At 43.9% G+C, this 24558-nt stretch overlaps 4 protein-coding genes across 7 annotated transcripts in view; 1 reads left to right on the forward strand and 3 right to left on the reverse strand.

Moving 5' to 3' along the window:
• The window catches only part of card14 (caspase recruitment domain family, member 14), a 19947-nt gene extending 17494 nt beyond the window's left edge, over nt 1-2453 (reverse strand). For both annotated transcript variants that reach the window (XM_072682779.1, XM_072682778.1), the window contains exon 1: nt 2110-2453. In XM_072682779.1, the coding sequence (XP_072538880.1) occupies nt 2110-2323 (214 nt within the window). In that variant the 5' untranslated portion in view covers nt 2324-2453. The remainder of the gene's footprint in view (nt 1-2109) is intronic.
• Nucleotides 2454-6043: 3590 nt separating this feature from the next.
• Nucleotides 6044-16260, reverse strand: ccdc40 (coiled-coil domain 40 molecular ruler complex subunit). Its single transcript, XM_072682780.1, has 21 exons — nt 16158-16260; nt 15886-15961; nt 15458-15533; nt 14907-14974; nt 14316-14429; nt 13456-13539; nt 12930-13149; nt 12570-12727; nt 12373-12495; nt 12146-12267; nt 11368-11611; nt 11066-11248; nt 10524-10769; nt 10115-10328; nt 9492-9661; nt 9300-9391; nt 8630-8750; nt 8325-8513; nt 8040-8198; nt 7644-7781; nt 6044-6259 (listed from the first exon to the last, which is right to left on the reverse strand). The coding sequence occupies exons 2-21, from the start codon at nt 15958-15960 to the stop codon at nt 6161-6163; spliced, it is 2895 nt and encodes a 964-aa protein (XP_072538881.1). The 5' UTR covers nt 15961; nt 16158-16260; the 3' UTR covers nt 6044-6160.
• A 652-nt stretch (nt 16261-16912) lies between these two features.
• On the forward strand, nt 16913-19027 carry anapc11 (APC11 anaphase promoting complex subunit 11 homolog (yeast)). 3 transcript variants are annotated; one of them, XM_072683345.1, is made up of 4 exons: nt 16913-17019; nt 17928-18051; nt 18707-18848; nt 18982-19027. In XM_072683345.1, exons 2-4 carry the CDS (start codon nt 17943-17945, stop codon nt 18995-18997), a joined length of 267 nt encoding a protein of 88 aa, XP_072539446.1. In that variant the 5' UTR covers nt 16913-17019; nt 17928-17942; the 3' UTR covers nt 18998-19027. The 3 variants fall into 3 exon arrangements, with proteins under 3 accessions (XP_072539446.1, XP_072539447.1, XP_072539445.1); XM_072683344.1 differs by having other exon boundaries at nt 16919-17195; XM_072683346.1 differs by lacking the exon at nt 18982-19027 and having other exon boundaries at nt 16917-17195; nt 18707-18852.
• On the reverse strand, nt 19023-23792 carry LOC140559739 (mapk-regulated corepressor-interacting protein 1-like). The gene is made up of 4 exons (XM_072683343.1): nt 23691-23792; nt 22538-22656; nt 22328-22432; nt 19023-21740 (listed from the first exon to the last, which is right to left on the reverse strand). Exons 2-4 carry the CDS (start codon nt 22638-22640, stop codon nt 21676-21678), a joined length of 273 nt encoding a protein of 90 aa, XP_072539444.1. The 5' UTR covers nt 22641-22656; nt 23691-23792; the 3' UTR covers nt 19023-21675.
• Nucleotides 23793-24558: the final 766 nt, after the last annotated feature.

Here is a 24558-nt window from a genome sequence, read left to right on the forward strand (position 1 = left end):
CTAACCCTAACCCTAACCCTAGCCCCAACCCTAACCCTAGCCCCAACCCTAACCCTAGACCCAACCCTAGCCCCAACCCTAGCCTCAACCCTAACCCTAGCCCCAACCCTAACCCTAGCCCCAACCCTAACCCTAGCCCCAACCCTAGCCCCAACCCCAGCCCCAGCCATTGCCCTAGGCCTAGCCCTAGCCCTAGCCCTAGCCCTAACCTTAACCCGAATCCTAGCCCTAGCCCTAGCCCTAGCCCTTCTACTCAACCATGCAGTCTGATGGATTGTAATGGGGGAAGTCATTGTACATAACAATATCCTAGCCCTAACCCTAGATCTAACTCTAGCCCTAGCCCTAAACCTAAACCTAGCCCTATCCTGAACAGGAAGTTTTATGGATTGTACAGTTCAGACTATTACTTTCACTCTGATGACATCAAACTCTCCAACTTCACGCTGATTTGCATATTTCACACTTCCAGTCAGAGCTTTTCATCACTCACCACATTCAACTGGCCTGATCTCACACCTGCCTGAAATCCCCCTCACACCTCAGTTTCCCTTCCTGACACCTCAGATTCCACACACTCATCATTAGTCTTCCTGACTGTTAATCCCTAATCTCCCCTTTCTGTAGCAAGGCAGCCCTTCATTACACGAGCTGCAGCACGAGCAATTCCTGGAAAGGCGTCTGGAGCCAAAAGGTACAGAAACAGGCCGCGACTTCAAGGCCAGAAAAACAGTTGGGTCAGTTTTCAAGCACGATGTTCGCAGGTGCCTATCTTATCAAAACGACTGAGGTTTACTGTTTTTACACACTGCTAGAGTGACACAGAGTTCCCGAATGCGGCGGCATGGGTCCTCTGCTGCTGCGTTCTCTCTTCACTGGCTTCCTGTAGCTGCTGCCCAGGTCATCAGATTCAGACCCCTGACTCTGGTCTACAAAGCCAAGACTGGACCAGCCAGCCCCTCCGTACTTGATGGCAATGGTCAAAAGCCTGATCTGCACCAAGAGCCCTTCCAGCTTTAAGTACGGCTCGGCTCGACCCATCATCCTTTAAGATCCACTGAAGACGAGCGTCCAGACTTTTTACTGTCCTGCACCGAAGTGGTGGACTGAACTTCCCCTGGGTGTCTCCACACACAGGCTGAAGACCCATCTGTTCCAAGAGTGGTAAAAGAACAACTGGCAGATTCACAGAAGATGGCAAAGCAGATCGTTCAGCCTTAATCACAACATTCATCATCTCATAAATATTGGGATGTTCTTTAAAGTTTCTATATAGAACCATGACAACTCAAAGAACCACCTGGATGCTTAAATGGTTCAGGCCTGGACGTCTGTGTTTAGTAGTATCTAAGCTTAGAGGGGCCTCCTGGATTCTTGCCTCTACAAACTAGCTAAGGATATTTTCTGAGTAAACAGGGAGGTGCTTCTGTAAGTCGCTCTGGAGAGGAGAAGAGCGTCTGCTAAATGCCTTCAATGGAAATGGCAATGACACATCTGGAGTGATGATCTCAGTAACCGTAAATCAGGTCCCGCCCACAGCCGGGATTCTTATAAACCACATTTACATTATTTTAACTTTGTGTCACTTCCAAGCATCTGGCCTGTACCGTACAGTACACCATGTTTCCTAGAAAGCTCTCCAGCAGACACTGCATTACTGACTAAATGACTAATAAGGTACCGCTTAACAAGAACACGACCCTTATCGAGCCTTTATTAATAGGTTATAATACGTTATACGTATGTTAATAATTATTAACAAGGTTAGAGGTCATAAGCCCAATAAACATGGTTAACAAGCAATTATGGCACATAAATAAATAAATAAATAAATACATAAATATTGTATTTATGTATTTCACTGTCATCTAGAACTATTTTAAAAAGGTTCTAGGAAAATCATCTGCAAGAATGTTCTCTCGAATTTAAAGAACCCTTTAACCAGACAAAGAACCATTTAAGAATCCGGGTGGTTTGTCTTTACTAAAGAACCCTTGAAGAACCCAGCACACTACTTCACACCTGATGACTGAACAAAGTGTGTGTGTGTGTGTGTGTGTGTGTGAGAGAGAGAGAGAGAGAACGCGAGAGAGAGAGAGAGACACTCACTGGTCCTCATGCTGCGGTTGTTAAACTTGAGGCAGGTGAGGATTTCGTCCTCGTCCAGGTCGGTCAGCACGCGCGCCTGCCGCAGGTACGGGATCAGCATGCAGGGTCGCACGCCCAGAGAGATAGCATGCCTGTTGTCATTGATCAGATCCCACAGCTCCTCTTCATCCATGTCCTTCAGATCAGGGGTCTCCTCCACGCTCTCCGCCGCCATGGTAACCCTCACACACTGTCACACACACTCCTCTTTTACACTCTGGAAACACTGGTCACACACTCATAGCCGTCTCTGAGCCACATTCACATGCAGCCAGGTGGAGAGTGACTGCAGCGTAAACACACACACTCACACACACTCTCACACACTGAGAGTGATAATGAAGAAAGGAAGGCGGTGGGGAGTGCTCAGAGAGAAACTCCTCCCAACACACACACACACACACACACACACAGAAAACCTGAAATACGAGCAGCAATGTTGCCCACACACACAAACACACACACACACACAAACACACACACACACACACACACACACACACACATTCTCTCTCTCTCTCTTTCCTGTTTTTTTAATGTCACTTTCTCAGTAGGACATCAAAAGTATTTATAATAATAATAATAATAATAATTATTATTATTATTATTATTATTATTATTATTATTATTATTCATGAAATATTATTATTAATAGTAATAATATAATAATACCTGATAATACACACTGTCTTATTCCCACAATTACGAACACACACACACACACCCTTGAGGACCCCTCTATTTGTGCTCGACCCAGATTCATTACCCCGCCGCTATCTAAAGCAAACCGCTAGTCCAAAGTCCTGCAGCCGGAGAGGAAATGAGAAAACGGAGGAGGAAGGGGGAGATGATGGGAAAGCGTCACACATCCCACCTCACCACCCCTCTCACCTGCACAATCGTTCCAGCTGATAACAACCGCCAGTGACCAACCCTCCACAGACGGGTTCAGCGTGGTCTAGAGGAGGGGTATAAAGCCCCCGAGCATTGAGGAGCTGTGGAGCAGTGGAAGAACTGCGTTCTCTGGAATGATGGTGGAGGAGCTCCATCCAGTACTTTTGGGATGGGATGAGTTGGGAAGTTGGGGATGATGAGGTGGGGTGGTGATCATCATTCAACATCCTAACCTCACTAATGCAATCAAATCCTCACAGCAATGCTCCAGCTCCAGAATTTAGTAGAAAGTCTTCTTTTCTGGACAGTACAGACAGTTACTCCAACAAAAGCAGGATCAGCTCTTGATTTCCCTTGATTTCAGAAGAAACACTAAATGAGGCGTCCCAATACTTTTGTCCATATAGTGCATCAATAGTGCAGTTTTTCCCATTCTCTCCAAGTTAAGTATTGCTGTTCGTAGGGTAAGGACACATACTGATAAGGTCCCCAGCTCCACCACGCCAGCTAACAGACGCCTGTGCTGGCCAACATCGCTTAAAACTGATGCGTTCACAGGATAGAGGAATGGAGCGAGGCCGCATTCCTGAGGAACCTCAGTGCTGAGCATTAAAGGTTTAGATGTTCTCTCAAGAACATTGAGTACATTCCACCTTGTCTCGCTCTCGTGTAATGAAGTGCTCCACTGCTCCACAGCTCAATTCTGGGGGGCTTTATACCCCTCTAGCTCACACCTGCTCGTTAGTTAGTGCTGCTCTGAGGGCAGTGCTTTAATTAAGCTGATTAATAATGGCCAGCTGATCTGATCCCATGGCAGCAAAGCAGCCCCAAACCATGACACTGCCACCCCCATGCTTCACAGGTATTGGGACACAGTCACTGTTTCTTCTCAAATCAAGGTATTAAAAGAGTTTCTCCTGCTTTTGTTGGAGTAACTGTCTCTACTGTCCAGAGAAGAAAAAGGCTTTCTGCTAGATTTTGGAGGAGGAGCATTGTTGTGAGGATTTGATTGCATTCAGTAGCAAGAGTGTCCCAAACTCATCCCATTCAAAAGTACTGGATGGAGCTCCACCACCACCATCATTCCAGAAAACACAGTTCTTCCACTGCTCCACAGCTCCTCAATGCTGGGGGGCTTTATACCCCTCCTCTAGCCCACGCCTGGCATTATTAGGCAGCATGGAGCCAATAGGGTCATGATGTTGATCTGCTCCAGAGAGTCCTATTCTATTGGCAGTACTTCCCTACATCTGTCTTCCTGTAGGTTTCCTGCTTATCCATGTGGTGTTATACCCAACGCAAAAGAGAGGCCTGTAGGTCCTCGGATGTTACTCTGGGCTTCTTTGTGAGGTCTGCTGTGATAATTGACAGATGATGCAGCTATGGAAGGATAGGAGGATATCTGAGAAGATGACCACCCAGTGTATGGGACAGAGTGGAAAAGAGGTCCAGGTGTGACCATTACCCCTTCAAACAGTTATGACTGTTTAATTGTTGATGGTGATTAGTAAGAAGGAACTGATCCAGACTGTTACGAATCCTGTAATTACTGTAATTACTGTAATTACCGCTGACTTATCATGCCGTCACCTTTCAGACTCATACTTAGCAGACAGTGCAGCTGAGCCCTGCAGTTGTTGTTTAAGGCCTGCATGAAAACATGTGGAGAAACTGGTATGGTGTTAGAAGTGGAAAGTGTGTGTGTGAATGCATGAGTGGTAAAATGGAAGGACAGATAAACAAACGTCCCTCGTTCCGCCTCATCAGACCTGAACACAAGCCTAGTTCTTAGACAGGGCTCCACTGTAGTCCGTCCCTGGTTTGTAACTAAGTCCATTTCTGGGTTTCTGTACATTTACGGCATTTAGCTGACGCTCTCATCCAGAGCAACTTACAAGGTTACTCGTATTCCAGAGGTGGGCCAATGTAGTGTTGGGAGTCTTGCCCAAGGACTCTTATTGGTGTAGCGCAGTATAATCACCCAGACCAGGAATCGAACCCTGGTCTCCCACATGGTGTGGTAGCTCACTGGCAGGTAGTCCTCTTACTTTTACAATAAAACAGATGAATACAGTCCAACACACTACCAGGCTTGGTTGCCATGACAACAACACAGATACAGCCCATATTTTATCTCCTATCCAAACCCACCAGTGCAGCTACAACATGAGTCTTCTGAGTTTTATATGGAATGATGATGATGATGATGATGATGATGATGGTAAAATAGTGAATCTGAACTAATGCAGTTTTCTTTAGGGACTACTTTCTGTAGCCGCACTACACCCTGCAGCATGTATCCCTCCACCATTTTAATGATCTGGTTCTAAAAGCAGGTTCTAGAGCCGAACTCTTCTCAGAACTCTGGTAGAACCGTGTCTCAGGCATCAGGCAGCGTCTTCATCACCATTAGGTGAAAAACTTTCTGTGAGGAGCTTTTATTAGAGCTTCAGGCGACATCTGGTTCCGTTCAATTCTGACAATTTGGGAAGTTTCTCTAGAACGGAGCGTTTCTCACCAAAGCCGCCCTGATTGACTTTGTTTACATTGTTTCTACCAGTCGTTTAATTATATAGACAAGGTGGTGGAACTTCCCCTTTAACTCAGGTAGAAGCACCGCACGGCCTTATGGCTTTGTTTTGTCCGGAGTGGAGTGAGCTCACTCTACCTGCAGCCGCTCGGTCTTACTGAATGACGGTGGTGTTTACGCCATGTTCATTAGGTGGAAACTGCCGCGTGAATGCAACAGAGACCTGAGCGGTAAAATGAGCTTCTCCCAGTCCCCTGATACAGGCCGGAATCACAGGGTCATATAAAGGGGAAATCCCTTTATGTCTCTCCCACCCTTCTAAAGCTCACTTCCCTCTGAGCGCCGGTGTGAACCCACAGCTACCCCCGCACTGTGCTGTAAACAAAGAGAGACACCGTGGAAAAGTACAGAGAGTGTACACATGTGAACTAGAGCTGAGTTAATAAAGTTATGTTTTTTCCTGTATATATATCGGCTCTTTAATGTGTTTTTTGTATGGAGTCACATCAAACATCAAGCAGTTTCATTAAAATTCAGTTCTAATGTAAAACACCTAGAACTGAGGCAGCGGGAGGTTCTCCAACAGTCCTATCTTTGGGGCCGTGAAGACAGGAGGAGGGATATCTTTCGGAGGGTGCTCTCGTGCTGTGGAAAGTCCTGCATCACACACTGCAGAATGCCACTGACCTGAGGGCACAACCCACACACACACACACACACACACAAACATGCACACGTCATACAAGGCAGCTAAAGAATCTTACATATGAGCTGTACAGAACATGATGCCAAACTTTACGTAAGTTTTGGAAAGTCCGCAGCTGAAGGTGAAGTCGAAGGTGAACGAACTTATTGATTGATTACTTTGATTATTAATTGATTAATATTCATTTATTTTGTATTTTTGACCTTATAGAAGCAAACAGCTTATTTGTTGTTATAGTTTATGTGAGACACATAAAACACTAATACACTATATGGACAAAAGTATAGGGACACCTGCTCGTTCACTGTTTCTTCTGAAGAGCTGATCCTGCTTCTGTTGGAGTAACTGTCTCTACTGTCCAGAGAAGAAGACTTTCTACTAGATTTTGGAGGAACATTGCTGTGAGGATTTGATTGCATTGAGCGACAAGAGCGTTAGTAAGGTCAGGATGTTGGATGATTGATCACCACCAACCCCACCTCATCATCCCCAACTCATCACAACCAAAAGTACTGGATGGAGCTCCACCACGCTCCTTAATGTTGGGGGCCTTCATTTATACCCCTCTAGTCCACGCCTGGCATTATTAGACAGCATGGTGCCGATAGGGTCATGATGTTGATCTGCTCCAGATCCTATTCTATTGGTGGTACTTCTTCTCTACAGGGACTAGACAAGCTGTATGTGTTTTATTGTTTTTCACTTTTCTCCATAATGTGACTCTGGCAGCTGTTATTCTGTATCAGAGTATGATGAGTGGACCAATAGACCAATAGAAATGCCATGACGTTTTTTTATTCTCTAAAGTTGCTGTTTTGAAGATACAAGGTTTTTGAGTGACAGCAGTGATGTACATGTCATGGTGCTTGTCATTATAACATTAATAAACATCACTGCTCAACAGAGGAAATGTTTACTGCAGCATTTATTAAAAATATATGACCGTATTTACTGAACTTTGGTGTATTTTAATATATTGTTCTGCAGAAAATATGAAATATTTAACACAATATTTTATGATTATGACTTTGGATGCAAATCGATATTTGTGTCTCAGAAAAGCTGCGTTCATTCTGGAAAAGTGAAAGGAGAACAGAGAGTTTCACCACCTCATTAAACCTCAGCAGATCTGCTTTTAGAGAGACCACACACACACACACACACACACACACACGTCAACGACGGCCTAATAGTTCATGAGACCTCATATTCCGTCAGGCTGGTTGTCGCTATGATCTACTACACTAACAGTATGAATCGCTTTCACATTTCTACAACTTCAGATGTTCTAGACTCTCACGTGCTGTGTTCTGTGTGTGTTCTAGAGCGTTCTAGAAGTTCTAGAGAGAGCGGTGACTGACTGACCGAATGCAGCCGCTCATGCTGTTTCTGCAGGGCCTGTTCCAGCGCAGCCTCTCCGCTCACAGTGGCGCTGTAGCGACCCTCCTTCACCGCCTGCAGCTGCTTCACCCGGGACTGCAGAGTCACAAGCCGAGCCAGGTTCTAGAGCACAGAACAGCAGGACACCTAATGAAGTACTGAAGCAGAACTCAGGAAATGCTGGTAGGTTCTAGAGCAGAGAATGGCTGAAAGGTCTGGTAGGTTCTAGAGCAGAGGATGGTTGAAAGTTCTGGTAGGTTCTAGAGCAGAGAATGGCTGAAAGTTCTGGTAGGTTCTAGAGCAGAGAACAGTGAGTTTATAGTTGTTGTAAACAACAATAGCCTTCACCAGAAAACAGGACATCTAGCACTGTGTACTGACATTCTCTCTGGTCTCCTGTAGGTCCTGTAGGCCAGTGCTGAGGGCCGTGCTGGTGTTGTGAAGGTCACTGATGTGCAGCTGCTTCTCCTTCAGACTCTCAATCAGACAATTCTGCTTCTCCTGCAGCTCCGCTAACACACCATCACACTCCTCAGCTTGCTACACACACACACACACACACACACACACACACACACACACATACATTTAACAGTAAATAAATAAATTATAAATAAGAATACAGACTCTGTAAGTGGAAATTTACAAAGTAAAAGACACACCCACCTTGTGTGTGTGCAGGATGGTGCGGCGCAGGGCCTGCAGTGTGTGATGGAGGTCGGTGTTTGTGGGGTGTTTTCGGTCACTGCGGCCCTGAGCCTCACTGCGAGTGACGATACTCTCCCGTCTGGCCACCACTGCCTCCATCTCCCTGAGCAGCTGCTCCTGCTGCTTTAACAGCTGCCCATAACGCACCTGAAACACACAGACGCACGCACACACACACATACAAACATAATTAAGTACTAATATGCCCCATGGCAGATATAAATGTACTTTACACACACACACACACACACACACACACACACCTCCATGCGGTGTATCTCTGCCTTCATGGTGCGGATGTCTCCCTTCCCCACCTCTGAGTCCACAGCAGAGCGGGTCTCACGAACCAGCTGAGTTTTCTTCTCCCACAGCATGATCTGACGCCTACAACCACACACACACACACACACACACACACACACAGTGGAGCAGTTAAGAAGGGAGAGTTTTTGGATCCACTGGGTGTAACTAGATACAATATTGGTTGCACTGGGTGTGAGTACAGGTGTGTTCGGTGAGTACAGGTGTGATAGGTGAGGACAGGTGTGTTCGGTGAGGACAGGTGTGATAGGTGAGTACAGGTGTGATAGGTGAGGACAGGTATGTTAGGTGAGTACAGGTGTGTTGGGTGACTTTGCTGGGCACCTGTGGATGTGCACAGAGAGGGTACTAAGAGGGTCATATCTTCATGTCCACAACAAAAGCATGATAAATGGAATGGAGCCCCAGTGCAGGTGTCCCAATACTTTCGTCCATACAGTGTGGAGGCTGAATGCAATCAAATGCAATCCTTACAGCAATGTTCTAAAGACTAGTCTAAAGCCCTCCCAGTAACTCCCCTTGGAACAGCAGGTGTGTGTTGGTAGTGCACTGTGTGTGTATAGGTGGTGTGTTATTAGAGTGTGTGTGTGTGTGTGTGTGTATTGAGCTTACTCTGCCTCCACCAGGCTGTTGAGCAGCCTCTCCTTCTCCTCCTGGAGCTTCTCCAGACGCAGCTGCATCTCCACTGACTCCCTCTCTGCATCCTACACACACACCACACACACACACACACACACACATATTTGCACTTAAGGTTCACTATGATATGTTCTTCCGTGCATGTGTTTGTGTGTGTGTGTGTACCTTTAGATGGTGTATGAAGCTGCTCTCCATCAGGTTGTTGCTCTGCTGTAGTTCTTGGCTCAGCTGTGAGTTTTGGCTCAGCAGTGAGTTCAGTTTCTGCAGGTCCAGCCTCAGAGTTTTAGAATGGCGCTCCAGATCAGCTAAAGCACGCTGCTCCTGCTCAACCTCACCTGCACACACACACACACACACACACAAATGACCTCTCAATGTCTTCTCACTGTTATACAGTGTTTTTATTACTGCCTGTAGGTCCTCACAGATACTTCAAGACACTTATTTTTGCATGTAGATATTTTTACCTATATACAATATTTACATATTTAGTGACGTTTTTAGTCCCATATGTATTTACATGTATATAGTATAATACATATGGGGCATATTATTGTCATATATGCATATTTATATACATGGGACATGTTATTTATATATATATATATATATATATAGAGAGAGAGAGAGAGAGAGATTGAGCATTTTATGTTGTGGATCAGGGGAGGTACAGGGGAGGTGTAGCCTTTAAAGGGCTCTCTCATGCCCATATGTGTGTGTGTATATATAAATATATGTATGTATGTATGTATGTATGTATGTATGTATATGTGTGTATATATACTCACTCTCTGTCCTGATCTTCCTCTGCTGTAGTATAGTTAGTTGTGTGTGCAGGTTCAGCACTGCACTGTTTTGGGCCTGTCTCTCCTGGCTCAGTCTCACTAGCTCCCCCTGCTGCCACAGCCAGAACTGCTGCTGCTCTTTAATCTCGGCGCCCAACTCCTCCAGCTGCTTGCTCAGGGTGCTGGCCTCTATCTCCAGAGGTCCCAGGTCTTCATGCTGTTCAACCAAACACACATAAGCAGGTTAATAATGTGTAAAGAGTCCTTCTGCAGGATTCATGTTTGCAAGATTCCTATTTTCTGCTGAATCGCTGTCATATCACAACCCAGTAACCCGTTACAAAAAGGCATCTGGATACTTTTGGACACATATGTACATGTATGTAATGTGTGCTCTGGCCTGTTTCCTGACCCCTGTGCTGGCTACAATCTGCTGGATCTTCTTGTTGTAGACGTTGATGGTGGCCTGTTTGCGCTCAATGGCGATGACGAGCTTGGCCCCCTCCGCCTCGCTGGTGGTCAGCAGCTGATGGCGACGACTCATGTCCTGTTCCACCTCGACCTGCAGGCCAGCCAGAGCCTCTAGATGCAGCGCCACCTGGCTGGCCTCCAGTGTTACTGCAGCCAGTTCATTCTCGAGCTTAGACAGCTGGGCCTCCTGACAGGAGAAAAAGGTCAGAAGGTTACAGAGCAGCAGAGCTGACTCCAGGGGTGAATGTGGATCTATGATTGATGATGTATTGATCTGTATCCTCTTTTTAACTCCAATAAAATATCATAACATAAATCACATATAACTGGAGCACGGCTGGCTCTGAGTTGAGCAGCTGGATAGCAATCAGGAGTCACATAGGAAAGGTGAGAAGCCCCTGATGTGATAACAAGGACAACGAAAGCCATGCCAAAATAAAAGAAGTGTTAGACAGGGAGAAAAAGACAGATAGGGACCCTCACCCTCTCTCTCCGGTGTGAGGCGGTCTTGTTGCTGAGGTGTTTGGAGAACTTTGCTGCGTTATTATGAGTGAGCTGCTCCTGCATCTTCTTCACAATCTTCTCCTCCAGGTCCAAACGCACTGACGACTCCTTCTCCAACTGCTTCCTCAGAACGGTCAACTCAGACTGACACACACTGCACTCCTGCAGAGAGAGAGAGAGAGAGAGAGAGAGAGAGAGAGAGAATCCAAACCCATGCATATTAAAGTGATGTTTTTTTATTGACAGAGTAATGAATGTGTGTGTGTGTGTGTGTGTCTCACCGCTGTCACTCTGTTCAGGCTCTTCTCAGTCTCCTGCAGTGTGCGTGTGTATGTGCTGTACACAGACTGCAGTGCCTCCTGCTGGCTGTTTAACTGCGTGATGAGTTTGCGGGAGGTGGCGCTGTTGAGCTGTGCGCGGTTCAGCAGGACGGTCAGCAGCTCGTTCTGCTCCTGCTCCTTCATGATTGAGCGCTTGTAGCCCTCTGCCTCTGTGTCCAGGGAACGCACCTGCTGATTGGCTAGCCTGTAGTGTATTACAGTCTGTCAAAATGAGCGTGTGGATCATATGAACATTATAGGGCACTATAGAGCGCCCTCTACGCTTCCTGTAGTGTATTACAGTCTGTCAGAATGAGCGTGTGGATCATATGAACATTATAGAGCATTATAGAGCGCCCCCTACACTTCCTGTAGTGTATTACAGTCTGTCAGAATGAGCGTGTGGATCATATGAACATTATAGAGCATTATAGAGCGCCCCCTACACTTCCTGTAGTGTATTACAGTCTGTCAGAATAAGCGTGTGGATCATATGAACATTATAGGGCACTATAGAGCGCCCTCTACGCTTCCTGTAGTGTATTACAGTCTGTCAGAATGAGCGTGTGGATCATATGATCATTATAGAGCATTATAGAGCGCCCCCTACGCTTCCTGTAGTGTATTACAGTCTGTCAGAATGAGCGTGTGGATCATATGAACATTATAGAGCATTATAGAGCGCCCTCTACGCTTCCTGTAGTGTATTACAGTCTTTCAGACACACATGCACACACACCTGAGTGCCTCCTGCATGGCAGTGAAGACCTCATCTCTCCTCTTCATTCCCACCAGGCTGCTGTTCCACTGCTGCAGCAGCTGCTTCCGCTCCACTGTCAGAGAGTCCATCTCCAGCTGAGCCTAGAGAACACACACACACACATAATAGTTAATCACATTAACACCTTATACAAACACTATATATATGTGTGTGTGTATGTGTGTGTGTGTGTGTTAGTTCCTGACCTCAGCAAGGGCCTCTTTAGCCGCCTGTGTCTCCTCGGCCTGTGCGAGTGTCTGGACCTCATACAGGCCGATCTGCTCCCTCAGCTTCTCTGCCTGCTTCACCAGACGCTCCACATACAGGTCCTACAGCAGCCAATCAACACTCAGCATTACAGGCGTGAGGTAAACAGACTCTGAGTTAACAGTCCGGGTCTCACCTGCTTGAGCTTCTGCTGTTCGGCCTGCAGTTTCTCCGCCTGCGCTTTGCGGGTCGCGTTCTTCATGACAGTGATGTCCGAGCGAAGGTCAGACGTCACCTCCTGCATGTAGAGCAGACGCAGGGCCAGCTTGTCCACCTCTGACTGCAGCTCCGACACTGAGACACAAAACACAGACTTACACAGTGATATTCATGACACAGTATTAACATAAGAAGTAGCGTTAATTAACTGATATCGAAAGACATCAAAAAATACACTATGTGTCCATAAGTATCCAGACACCCTTTCTAATCAATCCTAGCTATTTCTGAAGTATTCTGGAGGAGCAGGCGTCTACATACTTTTGGACATGCTCACCCTCTGTGCGCTGTTTGCTGGCCTGTCCCGTTGCAGTCCTGTACTGGTTCCTGACGTGCTCCAGCTGCTCCTGGGCCTGTCTCCGCTGGGCGCTGGCCTGGGCATTGGCCTCATGACGGCCTTCCAGAATGGCCTGCATCTTGGCCAGCTCCTGCTGCACAGAGTACAGCTCTACCGCCAGATTCTGTCTCTGGCTGTGCTCTGCTTTCTCCAGCGCCACCTGGTGGGGAATAGAAGGATAGAAACGCAGTGAAATTTAAAAATCTTTTGGGGTCTGTAGGGTGGTTGGGTTTGGGGAGATCTTTGACAGGGCTTGGGTGAGCTTCAGGGTTCACAACCTGGTCACAGCGAGGGTTACAGAATTCTACTGGACCAAAATATACAGATTAAAGCCTTAGTCATAGAAGGCGGGTTGCCAAATCTTCTTCTGAGGATGTATTTACCCAGTGCAGAATGTGTAACTTCCATACCCTTGTTTGAGCCGGTAAATCAGTTATCTGACACAGAGTACACGGAACTGTCTGACCTTCTCGCGGAGCTCGTGATTGAGTCTCTCCAGCTGGTTTGTGAGGTGGGTTTTCAGGGCCGACTGGAATCGCTTCATCAGAGGCTGCAGGAAAATATGAGATTATATATACATATATATATATACATTATTAAATATTACATTGTTATATTCCATATTCTAAAAAAGAGGACACACAAGGTTCATCATATTATATATAATAAATATATTATTTCCATAATATACATTCAATAATCTCTATTCTTCCACTAAATGTTGTGTTTAGCCTCAATAACTGTTCATTTCTGGGTGTTACAGCTATGTAAAGGTGAAGGTGCGAGTATCTGTCACTGCACTGTGTACAGCGAAGTGTGTCCTCTGCATCTGTGGTAGTGAACACACACACACACACTAGTGAACTAGGGGAAGTGAGCAGGCACACCCAGAGCAGAGCAGAGAGGGTGAAGGGCCTTGCTCAAGGGCCCAACAGTGGCAGCTTGCAGAGCCCGGGTATCGAACCCACAGCCCGGAGCTCTAACCGCTGAACCATCATCATCCTCTGACCATCCTCAGTGGTTAGTTTCTGACCACATACATCCAGCCATAGACAAGTTTGAATTAGCTACATTTCCAAATTCAATTTATATTTATTTAGTGAATTTAACTGATGGAAAAATGAGGCGTAATATATTAAAATATATCAAAACATAATAAAATGTGCTGTAATTTATGCATGTATCTATAATACACAGTAAATGTTGATTAAAATGTGCAAGAAAGTGTGATATTAACACTAAGAACATCAACAATATTGACAATTTGACCAGGGGTGTCCACATTTTTCTGCGCAAAATATATGTAAATATATATAATTTACTCACATGCTCAGGGTCCAATACGATGAGCTCTTCATCATCATCATCATCTTCTTGTTCTTCTTCATCATTCTGATTCATCATGCTTCTCTCATCTCTCTCGCTGTCTATGAGAGCCGTCTGGACGGGGAGAGTCACCATTACTTATGTTTCATTTACACACCAAATGAGCACCTCAGGATGGACTGATGAAGCTGTGTTTGCTCTAAAGCCCCACTCTCAGGACAAATCAAATCCCATGAAGATTCACAGCAAGTTACTGCAAACCTCAAACTATTAGAAATCATAAGTGAATTTCCTTCAAATCTCTTTACTTCAAAATATTAATAAACCAGTTGCATTATTTTTTTGGAATTCCCCAAATAAGTAAACGCAGCTCTCTGTATCAGCTGCATCTTAAACCAGCAGCTTCAGGATCATGCTGATGCTTCACTGACTGGAACTGGGAGACTGGAGGCCGGAACGCCGCTACTGCACTATGGAACTCAGGCAAACCCCTCAGCTGCATACCAAAGCCTAGGCTGCAGACGTGAGGGACCCTTCTTATACGACCTAGAAATGCAGCCTACGTACGGAGCGATTCCGTGGAGCCATTACCGTGGAATTGGCCAGAGCGAGGTGCAGAGGTGATGGTGGGGGATCAGGCAGGTTACTGCTGTCCTGTGCTGAAAGACACATCACACACACACACACACACATTTCACGTCACTGTGAAAGAACAAGCCTCCAATGTCCTCTACTTATTAGGCACCAGCCTTAAAAATGAAAAGAAAATAGCAGTTAGCACCATACACTGTGTGTCCAAAAGTTTGTGGACACCACTTCTAGTGAATGCATTTGGCTACTTTAATAATTTGCATCCATCGCTGATACAGATGTGCAAATGCACACACACAGCTTGTCTAGCCCCTGTAGAGAAGAAGTACTGCCAAAAGAATAGGACTCTGGAGCAGATCAACATCATGACCCTATTGGCTCAATGCTGCCTAATAATGCCAGACGTGGGCTAGAGGAGGGGTATAAAGCCCCCCAGCATTGAGGAGCTGTGGAGCAGTGGAAGAACTGTTGCTGCATCCAGTGCTTTTTGGCAAAGGTCCTTTAATAGTCTTGACTGCAGTTCAGCGTGATGAGTGCAGACCTTTACAGACCTGAGTGGGTGTGTGTGATGGGAGACGTCTCTGAACCGCTGGCCATAGTGTGAGTGTAGAAACCTGGGCCCGAATCCTGCGGAGAAAGCAACACCACGTCACCTGTAGTGCACATACACACCACCACACCACCATCTGCTTCAACGCTGCTGCTCCTGCAGTATTCCTCAGTGAAAACACCATCAGCAGGGGGTAGAAAGGGCTCGGACTGTTACAGTAACCTACACTAGCTTTTTACTGCAGACACACAGAAGTAGCCTCAGTAAAGTGTGATAGCTAGTAAAGGTAGTCTGGTAAGAAGCTAAATATTTATTTATATCAATAATAATAATCTGCTGCTAAATATTATATTTATTGTAGTGTAAAATAAGGCGCTGCCCTCTTGGGAGGCTGGGAGCCAAAACCTGTGGCCATAAGCAGTTTCTGACCTCTGTAGACCCCTCTGCTTCCCCTGGAAGATCCTCCGGCCTCTTCTGCCCTCTGCCTCCTCCAACACCCTCCATCCTAAAACATGTAACAAATATGAAATGTAGGAAAAAAAATAAATAAATTATATATATATATATATATATATATATATATATATATATATATTGTATATAGTGTATATATTATATATATATATATATATATATATATATATATATATATATATATATAGTGTCCAGTCGAGGTCAGGGTGTCCCTTCCCTCCCCTTACCTCAGCCAAAACTAAACGAATAAAACACTGAGAAAACTGGACGAGACTGCGCTAAAATTGCTGACAAAAATAATCATAAAAATAGTCTTAATCAATATTTGAGTACAAATAAACATAAACACTATAAAAAAATATATAAACAAATAAATCGAACTGCATCCGTCCTTTTCTACAGCCGGCGCTGTTTGAGCCGTTGCTAGGAGACCGTACACTTCCGGTATACTTCCGAAATATAAAATTAAAAGTTTATTTAAAACACAAACAAATAAATGAATATTTTAAATATTCGATCACTTTTAATTTTTGTTAAAATATAACGTGACACATATTAACTCTAAAACAATCTGTTTGGGCGCCAAACAGCTTGGGATGTTTTGACGGTGCTGCTTAAAAGACTTAAAAGTCCCGACGTTTGCATTGCTTTATTAAATACAGACGTGAGTAGTGGAGCTTAAATCGTGATATTATGTTAATAAAATATATAATAAATAACTATAATAAATATTGTATTTATTTACTTTTTATAAAAGTAAATAAAGTAATATAAAAATGGAAAACTGCGGTCTTACTATTTCATCAAGTCTTTTATTCCACTGCACTGAATCTCAAATAGCATAGATCAATCATAAAATCACTGACAGAAATAACATTCAAAAACGTTCAGAAAATGAAGTTAATAATAATAATAAAAGATGTGGTGTTTTTTGAACTCAGTGTATGTCCTCCCAGGCAGTAGGGGGTGGTGAGGAGCTGCCTGTGTTGGAAGGCGGCGCTGGAAGGTGGCGCTGTAGACAACATGGGGAACAGGAGGGAAGCGGAGCTGTAGCTGCTCAGCCTGGTCTTTCTTTTCTGAGCTTGTTGAGTTAGTTGTTTTATTGGGGCACCCCTTGTGTTTATTCGGTCAGCGTTTCTTTAGCTGTATGGTTTGTTTGCGGACTTGCGAGCATCGGAGTCTAATCTTCCGTTCCACCTTAAACGGCGCAGCGGTTCGCAGTCCGGCCGGCGCTGGGGGAAGCGTGAGGGGCTGCAGAATTTAAGGTGGAACGGAAAATTCTAATAAGTCAACATCAGCCTTGTGTTTTGTGCTGCAATCAGATATCCAATTAACAATGACTGATTTAGGTCTACTGTCATGTCTGATGTCATTCTGTCGGGTTTATTTACACCCCAAATATTTAAATTGCTTTCAGGCGATTCCATTTAGCTATAGCTGGCAGCTGTGATTATCGAGTTGCTGGGCGACGATTCGATATTTCCTTGATATTTTAGATTTACCGCAGGACGATGTTGGAGACTAATCTAGATTGTGGTGGTTATTTATTTTTTTAATCATATGAAAGTTAGATTGATTATTGCTTGATGATTCGAGCTTTAATTGTATTGCAGTTCAGAGCAAATTCCTCCTTAGTGATGGGTGTAGCATGGATCATTGTAGCTAGAGTCCTTGGATAAGAGCCTCTGATAAATGCCATTAATGTAAATATTCAAATAAATGAAAAAACAAATATGACCACTTTTACATAACCATAGTATTTTAATTGCTGTCCAGCTAAAATCTTAATTAAAGTTTGTAACTTTGACATAATGTGAATCTGGCAGTTGATCCTTATACCGGATCAGAATTTCATGATGAACCGACCAATAGAAATGCTCCAAAATGACCTGGAATAAAATCTTTTCCATTAAAAGTTCATGTTTTTGTTCTTCCCCTGCAAAGATACTGGGTTTTTGTCTGCCAGCAGTGATTTGTAATTAATTTTGTCCCCCCAGTTCCAGAAGTAAGAAATGAAGGTGAAGGTTAAGCAGTGGAACGGCGTGGCGTCCTGGTTGTGGGTGGCCAATGACGAAAACTGTGGCATCTGCAGAGCCCCGTTTAACGGCTGCTGTCCAGACTGTGAGTGAACTTTCACAAAATTTGAAATGTTTTTGCTTAGCTGTAAATATTATTGCTTTTTTACTTCGTAAATAATAGTTATTGCTGTTTTACTTACATTATTTATATTGTGTATTGTGTAATTTATCTACGTTTTTGCACCTCAGTGTCTTGCTATCCCTTTCTGCTGTGACACTGAGAATTTCCCTACTGTGGGACTAATAAAGGATCATCTTATCTTAAAGGTGCAGAATGTGTGTAGAAATCAGTGGTAGAGATGCAAACAAAGTCATTCAGAGTGGTGGTGAAAGAAACTAGTGTAGGTATAGCCATTTTATTAACCATCCAAACCCACCAGTGAAGTTACACGTGTCTTCTACGAGTTTTATATGGAATGATGATGATGATGATGATGGTAAAATAGTGGCAAATTTAAAGAAGCATGTTTTCTCTTGGGGCTGTTTTGCCTTCCGACAGAACACACACAGGTAAAACTGTCTGCAGCATCAGACACTGTTTATAACCATGTTATAAAAGAGTGAGAATTTTAGAGGTTCGGACGTCTGGATCTGTTCTCCACCACTGAACAGTTGGGACTCGTTCTGGAAACAGTGTTTATATCTATATGTACAGACATGCTGTTTATACTGGGAATCTGCTCTTTCTCTATGTGCAGGTAAAGTTCCTGGAGATGACTGCCCGCTGGTCTGGGGTCAGTGCTCCCATTGCTTCCACATGCACTGCATCCTGAAGTGGCTGAACTCGCAGCAGGTCCAGCAGCAGTGCCCGATGTGCCGGCAGGAGTGGAAGTTCAAAGAGTGAGAATTTCTCTTGGATTTTCTCACTGTGAAGCTCATGCACATAGCTCTCTACACCCTCTCTACACACTTTCATGCTTTTCCAAGTGTTTGTTTGATCAGCCTGGTAATAGCTTTTCCTTTTTTCATTCAGGGGAGAAACATCATGAGGTGGTGAAATAAACTATTACAATATCAAACTGCTGCTTTTATTCCTTTACCAACAATAAATACACATTTGAACCTAAAAATAGATATTTCAATGAATATATATGTGCTAAAAATGCAACAAAGACATACATATTAATCCCTAAAGGACAGATGATTGGTTGATAGATGGGAAAAGGAGGGTAACATGGATCATGTGGCGGGTCTTTCACGCTGACCAAACAAGAGAAAAGCCAAATATTACAAATGCTTCAAATTTCCCCACTGCGGGACTAATAAAGGATTATCTTATCTTACCACAAGCCGAAACACCTACTTAAGTCCATGTTTTCGTGTGTTTGGTCAGTCTGGAAAGAACGTTAACCCTTAAACAGGCACCAAGAACCACAGAACCTGACACATTGTGTAAACAGTCCTCTACAGCAGGAGCGTTGAATCCCTGCTCTAACAGACCTACTGAAGGTTGTAGTGAACAGGTGAGTTGAGTCAGGTGTGCTTGAGCAGGAATCCAGCCCTCCAGAACCAGAGTTGCCCACCACTGTTCTACAGAGACACAAATCTGCACATTTTAATACACAATTATATTATTCATTTATTTAATTTAATAACTGAACAGGGGGAAAAATACCATAAAATGCTGAATGTACAAAGATTATGGCACATTTGTTTTGGGGTTTTTCTTTCAATAATAATAAATAGATAAATAGAAATTGTGTCTAAAATGTGCAGAAAATGCCATTTTTAATTAGAGGATGTACTCACCTACACACACTTCAAAACCTGACAACATGGGTGTCAAAACTTTTACATTTTTAACATAATAGAAAAGGTAAGAATCAAGATTTCACTTGAAAAATAATTCAGCAGAATTTGCCAAATATGTATCTTAATAGGAAACGGAAGCAACTCCTGGGAGATATAACTTTTTTGAAGAAAAAAAAATTGAATAAACATTAATATTTAATTATTTATTCATTCATTTTTTTATATTTCTGGTATTTTACGCCAAACAAAATGAAAAAAATAAAATGAATTTTGTATTCCTTATTTTACACTTTTGCCTGTTTAAGGGTTAAATGAGCTCAAATCTCTCACTTTGCAGTCCAGGAGTGAAATATCAGAGACGTATATATATATATATATATATATATATATATATATATATATATATGTATCTGTCACGCAACAACCCACTATTTAAAAGAGATTAAAAAAAAAAAAAAAAAAAGGTTTTATTAACTAATGTCAATTCACATCATGTCAAAAACTGAGAAACCACAAAGATGGAAGGTTTTAACATGACAGAGAATATATATACACATATATATATATATATATATACCCCCCCACAGGTCAGGAAATAATAAGAATTATCTGCATCTGGGGAAACTCTCCCAGATGTTTTGATCTGGAGTGCTGGTCTGGTCTGCACAGTGGCTGCTAGAGTCAAAAAAAAAAGGAAAATAAAAAATTCCTACGCAAATGCTATAAACTACACCTCAAGACTACAACAGTCTATCGTAAACTTGGCCACAAACTCGCTGCTATGAAAACTTTTTGGAGATTTAGGATTTAAAAGCAACAAACAAGGGAAAAAAAAAACCTGACAGAATGGCCCAGCGACTTACTGACGCAACAGCTGATGGAGGTGTTATTTAATAATTCATAATGAATGATGGGTGGAAGTCACTGTGATTTCATTCATTCCTGAATAACCTGGAAGTGTGAAGAGCCTGAAGGAGCTCCGTGGAAAAGGCCTGGAGGAGTAGTCAGTCTGCAGCTGGGCTTGTGCGTAGGTTTAGCTGCCCCGAGCTGAGGTAAAGGACGGAGGAAGAGGAGATGAATCCGTGCTGGAGCTGCTGCTCTGCTGGGATCGACTAAGAGAGATGATCTAAGGTACAGATCTGTGATCTACATCCTACAAATGCATATGTTTATACTGAGCTGCCAATCATTAGCTCCACCTACACTGTAGCTACACTGATCGGCCATTTTATCAGAAACACCCATCTCTACCCCATCTTTTAATGGAAAGGGACCATCACTTGGGTGGTGGACTCCAAAGTGCATCAGGCACAGGGTTGCTGCTGGGGTTTCGGCACACTGCACACTCCCCAGCGACGTGGTAGCGCCACCTTGTGGGTGTACAGTCATCATCTAGACCTTCCAACCACGGAGCTGCTCTTCTCTAGGCCCACTCTCAACCTAGCAGTGACACCACAGCACCAGTCCCATGTTAACTGCTGACCCGAGAACAGACCAGTACCCAAATAATATCAGGACAACAGCGGTCCTGTGGTCAGAACTGACCAATAATAAACGTAATGGGAGCTGAAGCAAACTGCAGCGACAGATACTGGATATTTATCATTTGGGACCTATACAGCAGGTGTTTCTGATAAAATGGTCAAATAGTACAGGCATCAATGTAAGTGCACCTCATAATAAACTGCACCTCTGAGTATTTAACATCTTAATGAATTCAAATACATATAAAGGTATGAACTCTCATCATAAAGCATCTAAGGACTGAACAGCTGATGAAGAACCTGCTTTCACGGCTGGAAACACCATGAAAAGGGCAAAAAAAAAAAAGGGAAGTAGAAACCTCGTACAAAGTCGAATAAAAAGCGGTTGCTGGAGACATGCGTAAGCGGAACTGGACCCTCTAAGACTTTCACTAAGACTTTTTGGAGTCCTGCGTGTTCCGCCGCCTGACGTCATTTAGGTCCACTGGTGTGAAAGCTGCAAGACACAGACGTAAGCACAAAAAAAACATCAGATGGATCCGAATGAATTAAAAAACACCTAGAAAAGGAAAACACAAATATAAGGATCTCTGCACAGATCCAAACGGCTCCTCAAACTATCACAAGTTATCAACTACAGTGTGTGTACAGCTGCTATTAGCATTAGCATTATCATTTAAGTAACATTTCACTATGTGCACAAAGTCGCCACAGGAATTATACTCTTATTATAATTACATACACAGTCATATCAAAATATTCCCACATAGGACCAGTGTGTAATCCTTTCACCCTGTTTGTTCTTCAATGCTCAGGACCCCACAGGACTGACCACCACACACAGACTGTAGTATTTTTTGGGTGGAGGGTCATTCTCAGCACTGCAGTGACACTGACTGACATGGTGGTGGCGGTGTGTTAGTAGTGTGTGTTGCGCTGCTGCTGGTGGTACGAGTGGATCACACACAGCAGTGCTGCTGGAGAGCTTAAACACCTGACCGTCACTGCTGGACTGAGAAAAGCCCACCAACCAGAAATAGGCAGCAAAATTCATTGAAAAGTAAATAGACAGCATCACCGTACAGCTGAGGTTGGGGTTTGGTGTCCTCTCCACATATTTCTGGGGTCCTTTATTGCTGTTTTCACTTCCCTGGAAAGACTGCATCTCTCTCATCACACACTGCCAGGCTGTAAAAACACCAGACAGGTCACTTACACCACTCTCTTTTTAAAAATCAGCAGAAATCACACAGAATTATTCATTGGTGTTATAAATATCTAATATCTGCTTACTGTAGTGAATGAAGCGCACATTCTCCTCATGCGCTGGAGTGAGCAGCTCTTCCGTGTTGGTTGGCGAGCAAGCGCCGGAGGTCTGCTTGTAGTTCTGCACCATCTCTGGAGCTGGGGAGCTGACGACAGAAGAGAGATCAATTCAATCAGCTGTGAAATTAATACAGAATTACCCTAAAAATACCAGCTGATTTAACTAGTAACTATCAGGGATGCTGTGCAGCTGGCTGATCATCATGCTCCAGCACACCTGTAACTGTGGGAATACACTGATGGAGCCATGGCTGTAGGTGTACCAGACTAAGACTGGATGCAGATCATATATACAGGATGCAGCAAATATATTAATTTGAGGGAATTATGTATTAAATTTAGGGACTGATTTATTAAACTTAACTTAAGGTTTAATTAACTGTTTATGAAATTTAACAAATGATTTATTTAATAGGGGATTTTTTAAGGTAGGACTTATAAATCAGGGGGTCATTTATTTATAACTGAACATTTGGGAACGATTTATTAAACTAAATGAAGTGTTTATTAAAACAGGGGTCTGGTTTAAGTCAATAATAATTATAATATATATAAAATTGAATAATATATGAATATTTAAGCTGTAGGTGTAACGTTAGCTAAACCTCTGCAGGGTAAAGTCAGCTTCTACTGTGCTTTTGCACACTATATCTGGCTAATGAACTAGCTAACTATCTAGAATAAGGTTCTAGATATCGGTGGCTGCAGAAATGAGCTGTATTCTCTCTTTAATTAAATGAATAAAATCACTGAGCAACATGGATTACATCCGTCAACGAAGCTAAAGCTAGCCTGCTGAAGCTAGCACAGCTAGCCTGCCTGCAGCTTATACACAACACGTAGCTACACGCAAAAACCCACCTGACCACTTATTTATTATTATTATACTTAAATTCAGTTGTTTAATATAAATAAAGCCTCACTTTGCTCCACTATCTATCTGCTCTACTCAGCTAGCGCTGGCTAAGTGGACGCGCTAGCTGGTTAGCTAGCTAGCACTAGCTTTTAGCGTAGCCCTTCACGGAGCCCGGCGGGCAGTTCGGTTAGCTGGTGCCGGCTATCCAGTCCTCCAGGTCATCCACTGAAACCTGCAGCGAATAAATAACGCCGGCTGTTTTACCGAGCTGTGGATCTCAGGGTGAGGTGGATCGCCCCGGCCGCGGTGCAGCGCTCGCTCACGGAACTGCCCGGGAAGTCTTTTGTGCTGCAGCTTCAAAACACGGCTGAAGGGGCGTGGTCAACACTGCAGTGCAGAGCGCGACCTAAAGGGGGCGTGTCGAGGCGCAGCGTGGACAAAAAGGGGGCGTGTTGAAGCCAAGTATGGTCAAAAGGGGGCGTGTAAGAGGATGATGCGGCCAAAAACACCCTATTAAAGACCAGCATGAGCAAAAAAAAAGGGGCGTGTTAGAATGCAGTCTGGTCTAAAAGGGGCGTGTTAGAATGCAGTCTGGTCAAAAAGGGCGTGTTAGAATGCAGTCTGGTCAAAAAGGGGCGTGTTAGAATGCAGTCTGGTCTAAAAGGGGCGTGTTAGAATGCAGTCTGGTCTAAAAGGGGCGTGTTAGAATGCAGTATGGTCAAAAAGAGGGCGTGTTAGAGAACAGTGTGGTCAGAAAGGGGCGTGTAAAAAATGATGCAGCCAAAAACACCCTATTAAAGACCAGCATGAGCAAAAAAAAAGGGGGCGTGTTAGAATGCAGTCTGGTTAAAAAGGGGCGTGTTAGAATGCAGTCTGGTCAAAAAGGGGCGTGTTAGAGGACAGTGTGGTCAGAAAGGGGCGTGTTAGAGCCAAGTATGGTCAAAAAGGGGCGTGTTAGAGGACAGTGTGGTCAGAAAGGGGCGTGTTAGAGCCAAGTATGGTCAAAAGGGGGCGTGTAAAAAATGATGCGGCCAAAAACACCCTATTAAAGACCAGCATGAGCAAAAAAAAAGGGGCGTGTTAGAATGCAGTATGGTCCAAAAGGGGCGTGTTAGAATGCAGTCTGGTCAAA

The sequence above is a fragment of the Salminus brasiliensis genome, chromosome 7, assembly GCF_030463535.1.
Source record: "Salminus brasiliensis chromosome 7, fSalBra1.hap2, whole genome shotgun sequence".
NCBI classification, from domain to species: Eukaryota; Metazoa; Chordata; class Actinopteri; order Characiformes; family Bryconidae; genus Salminus; species Salminus brasiliensis.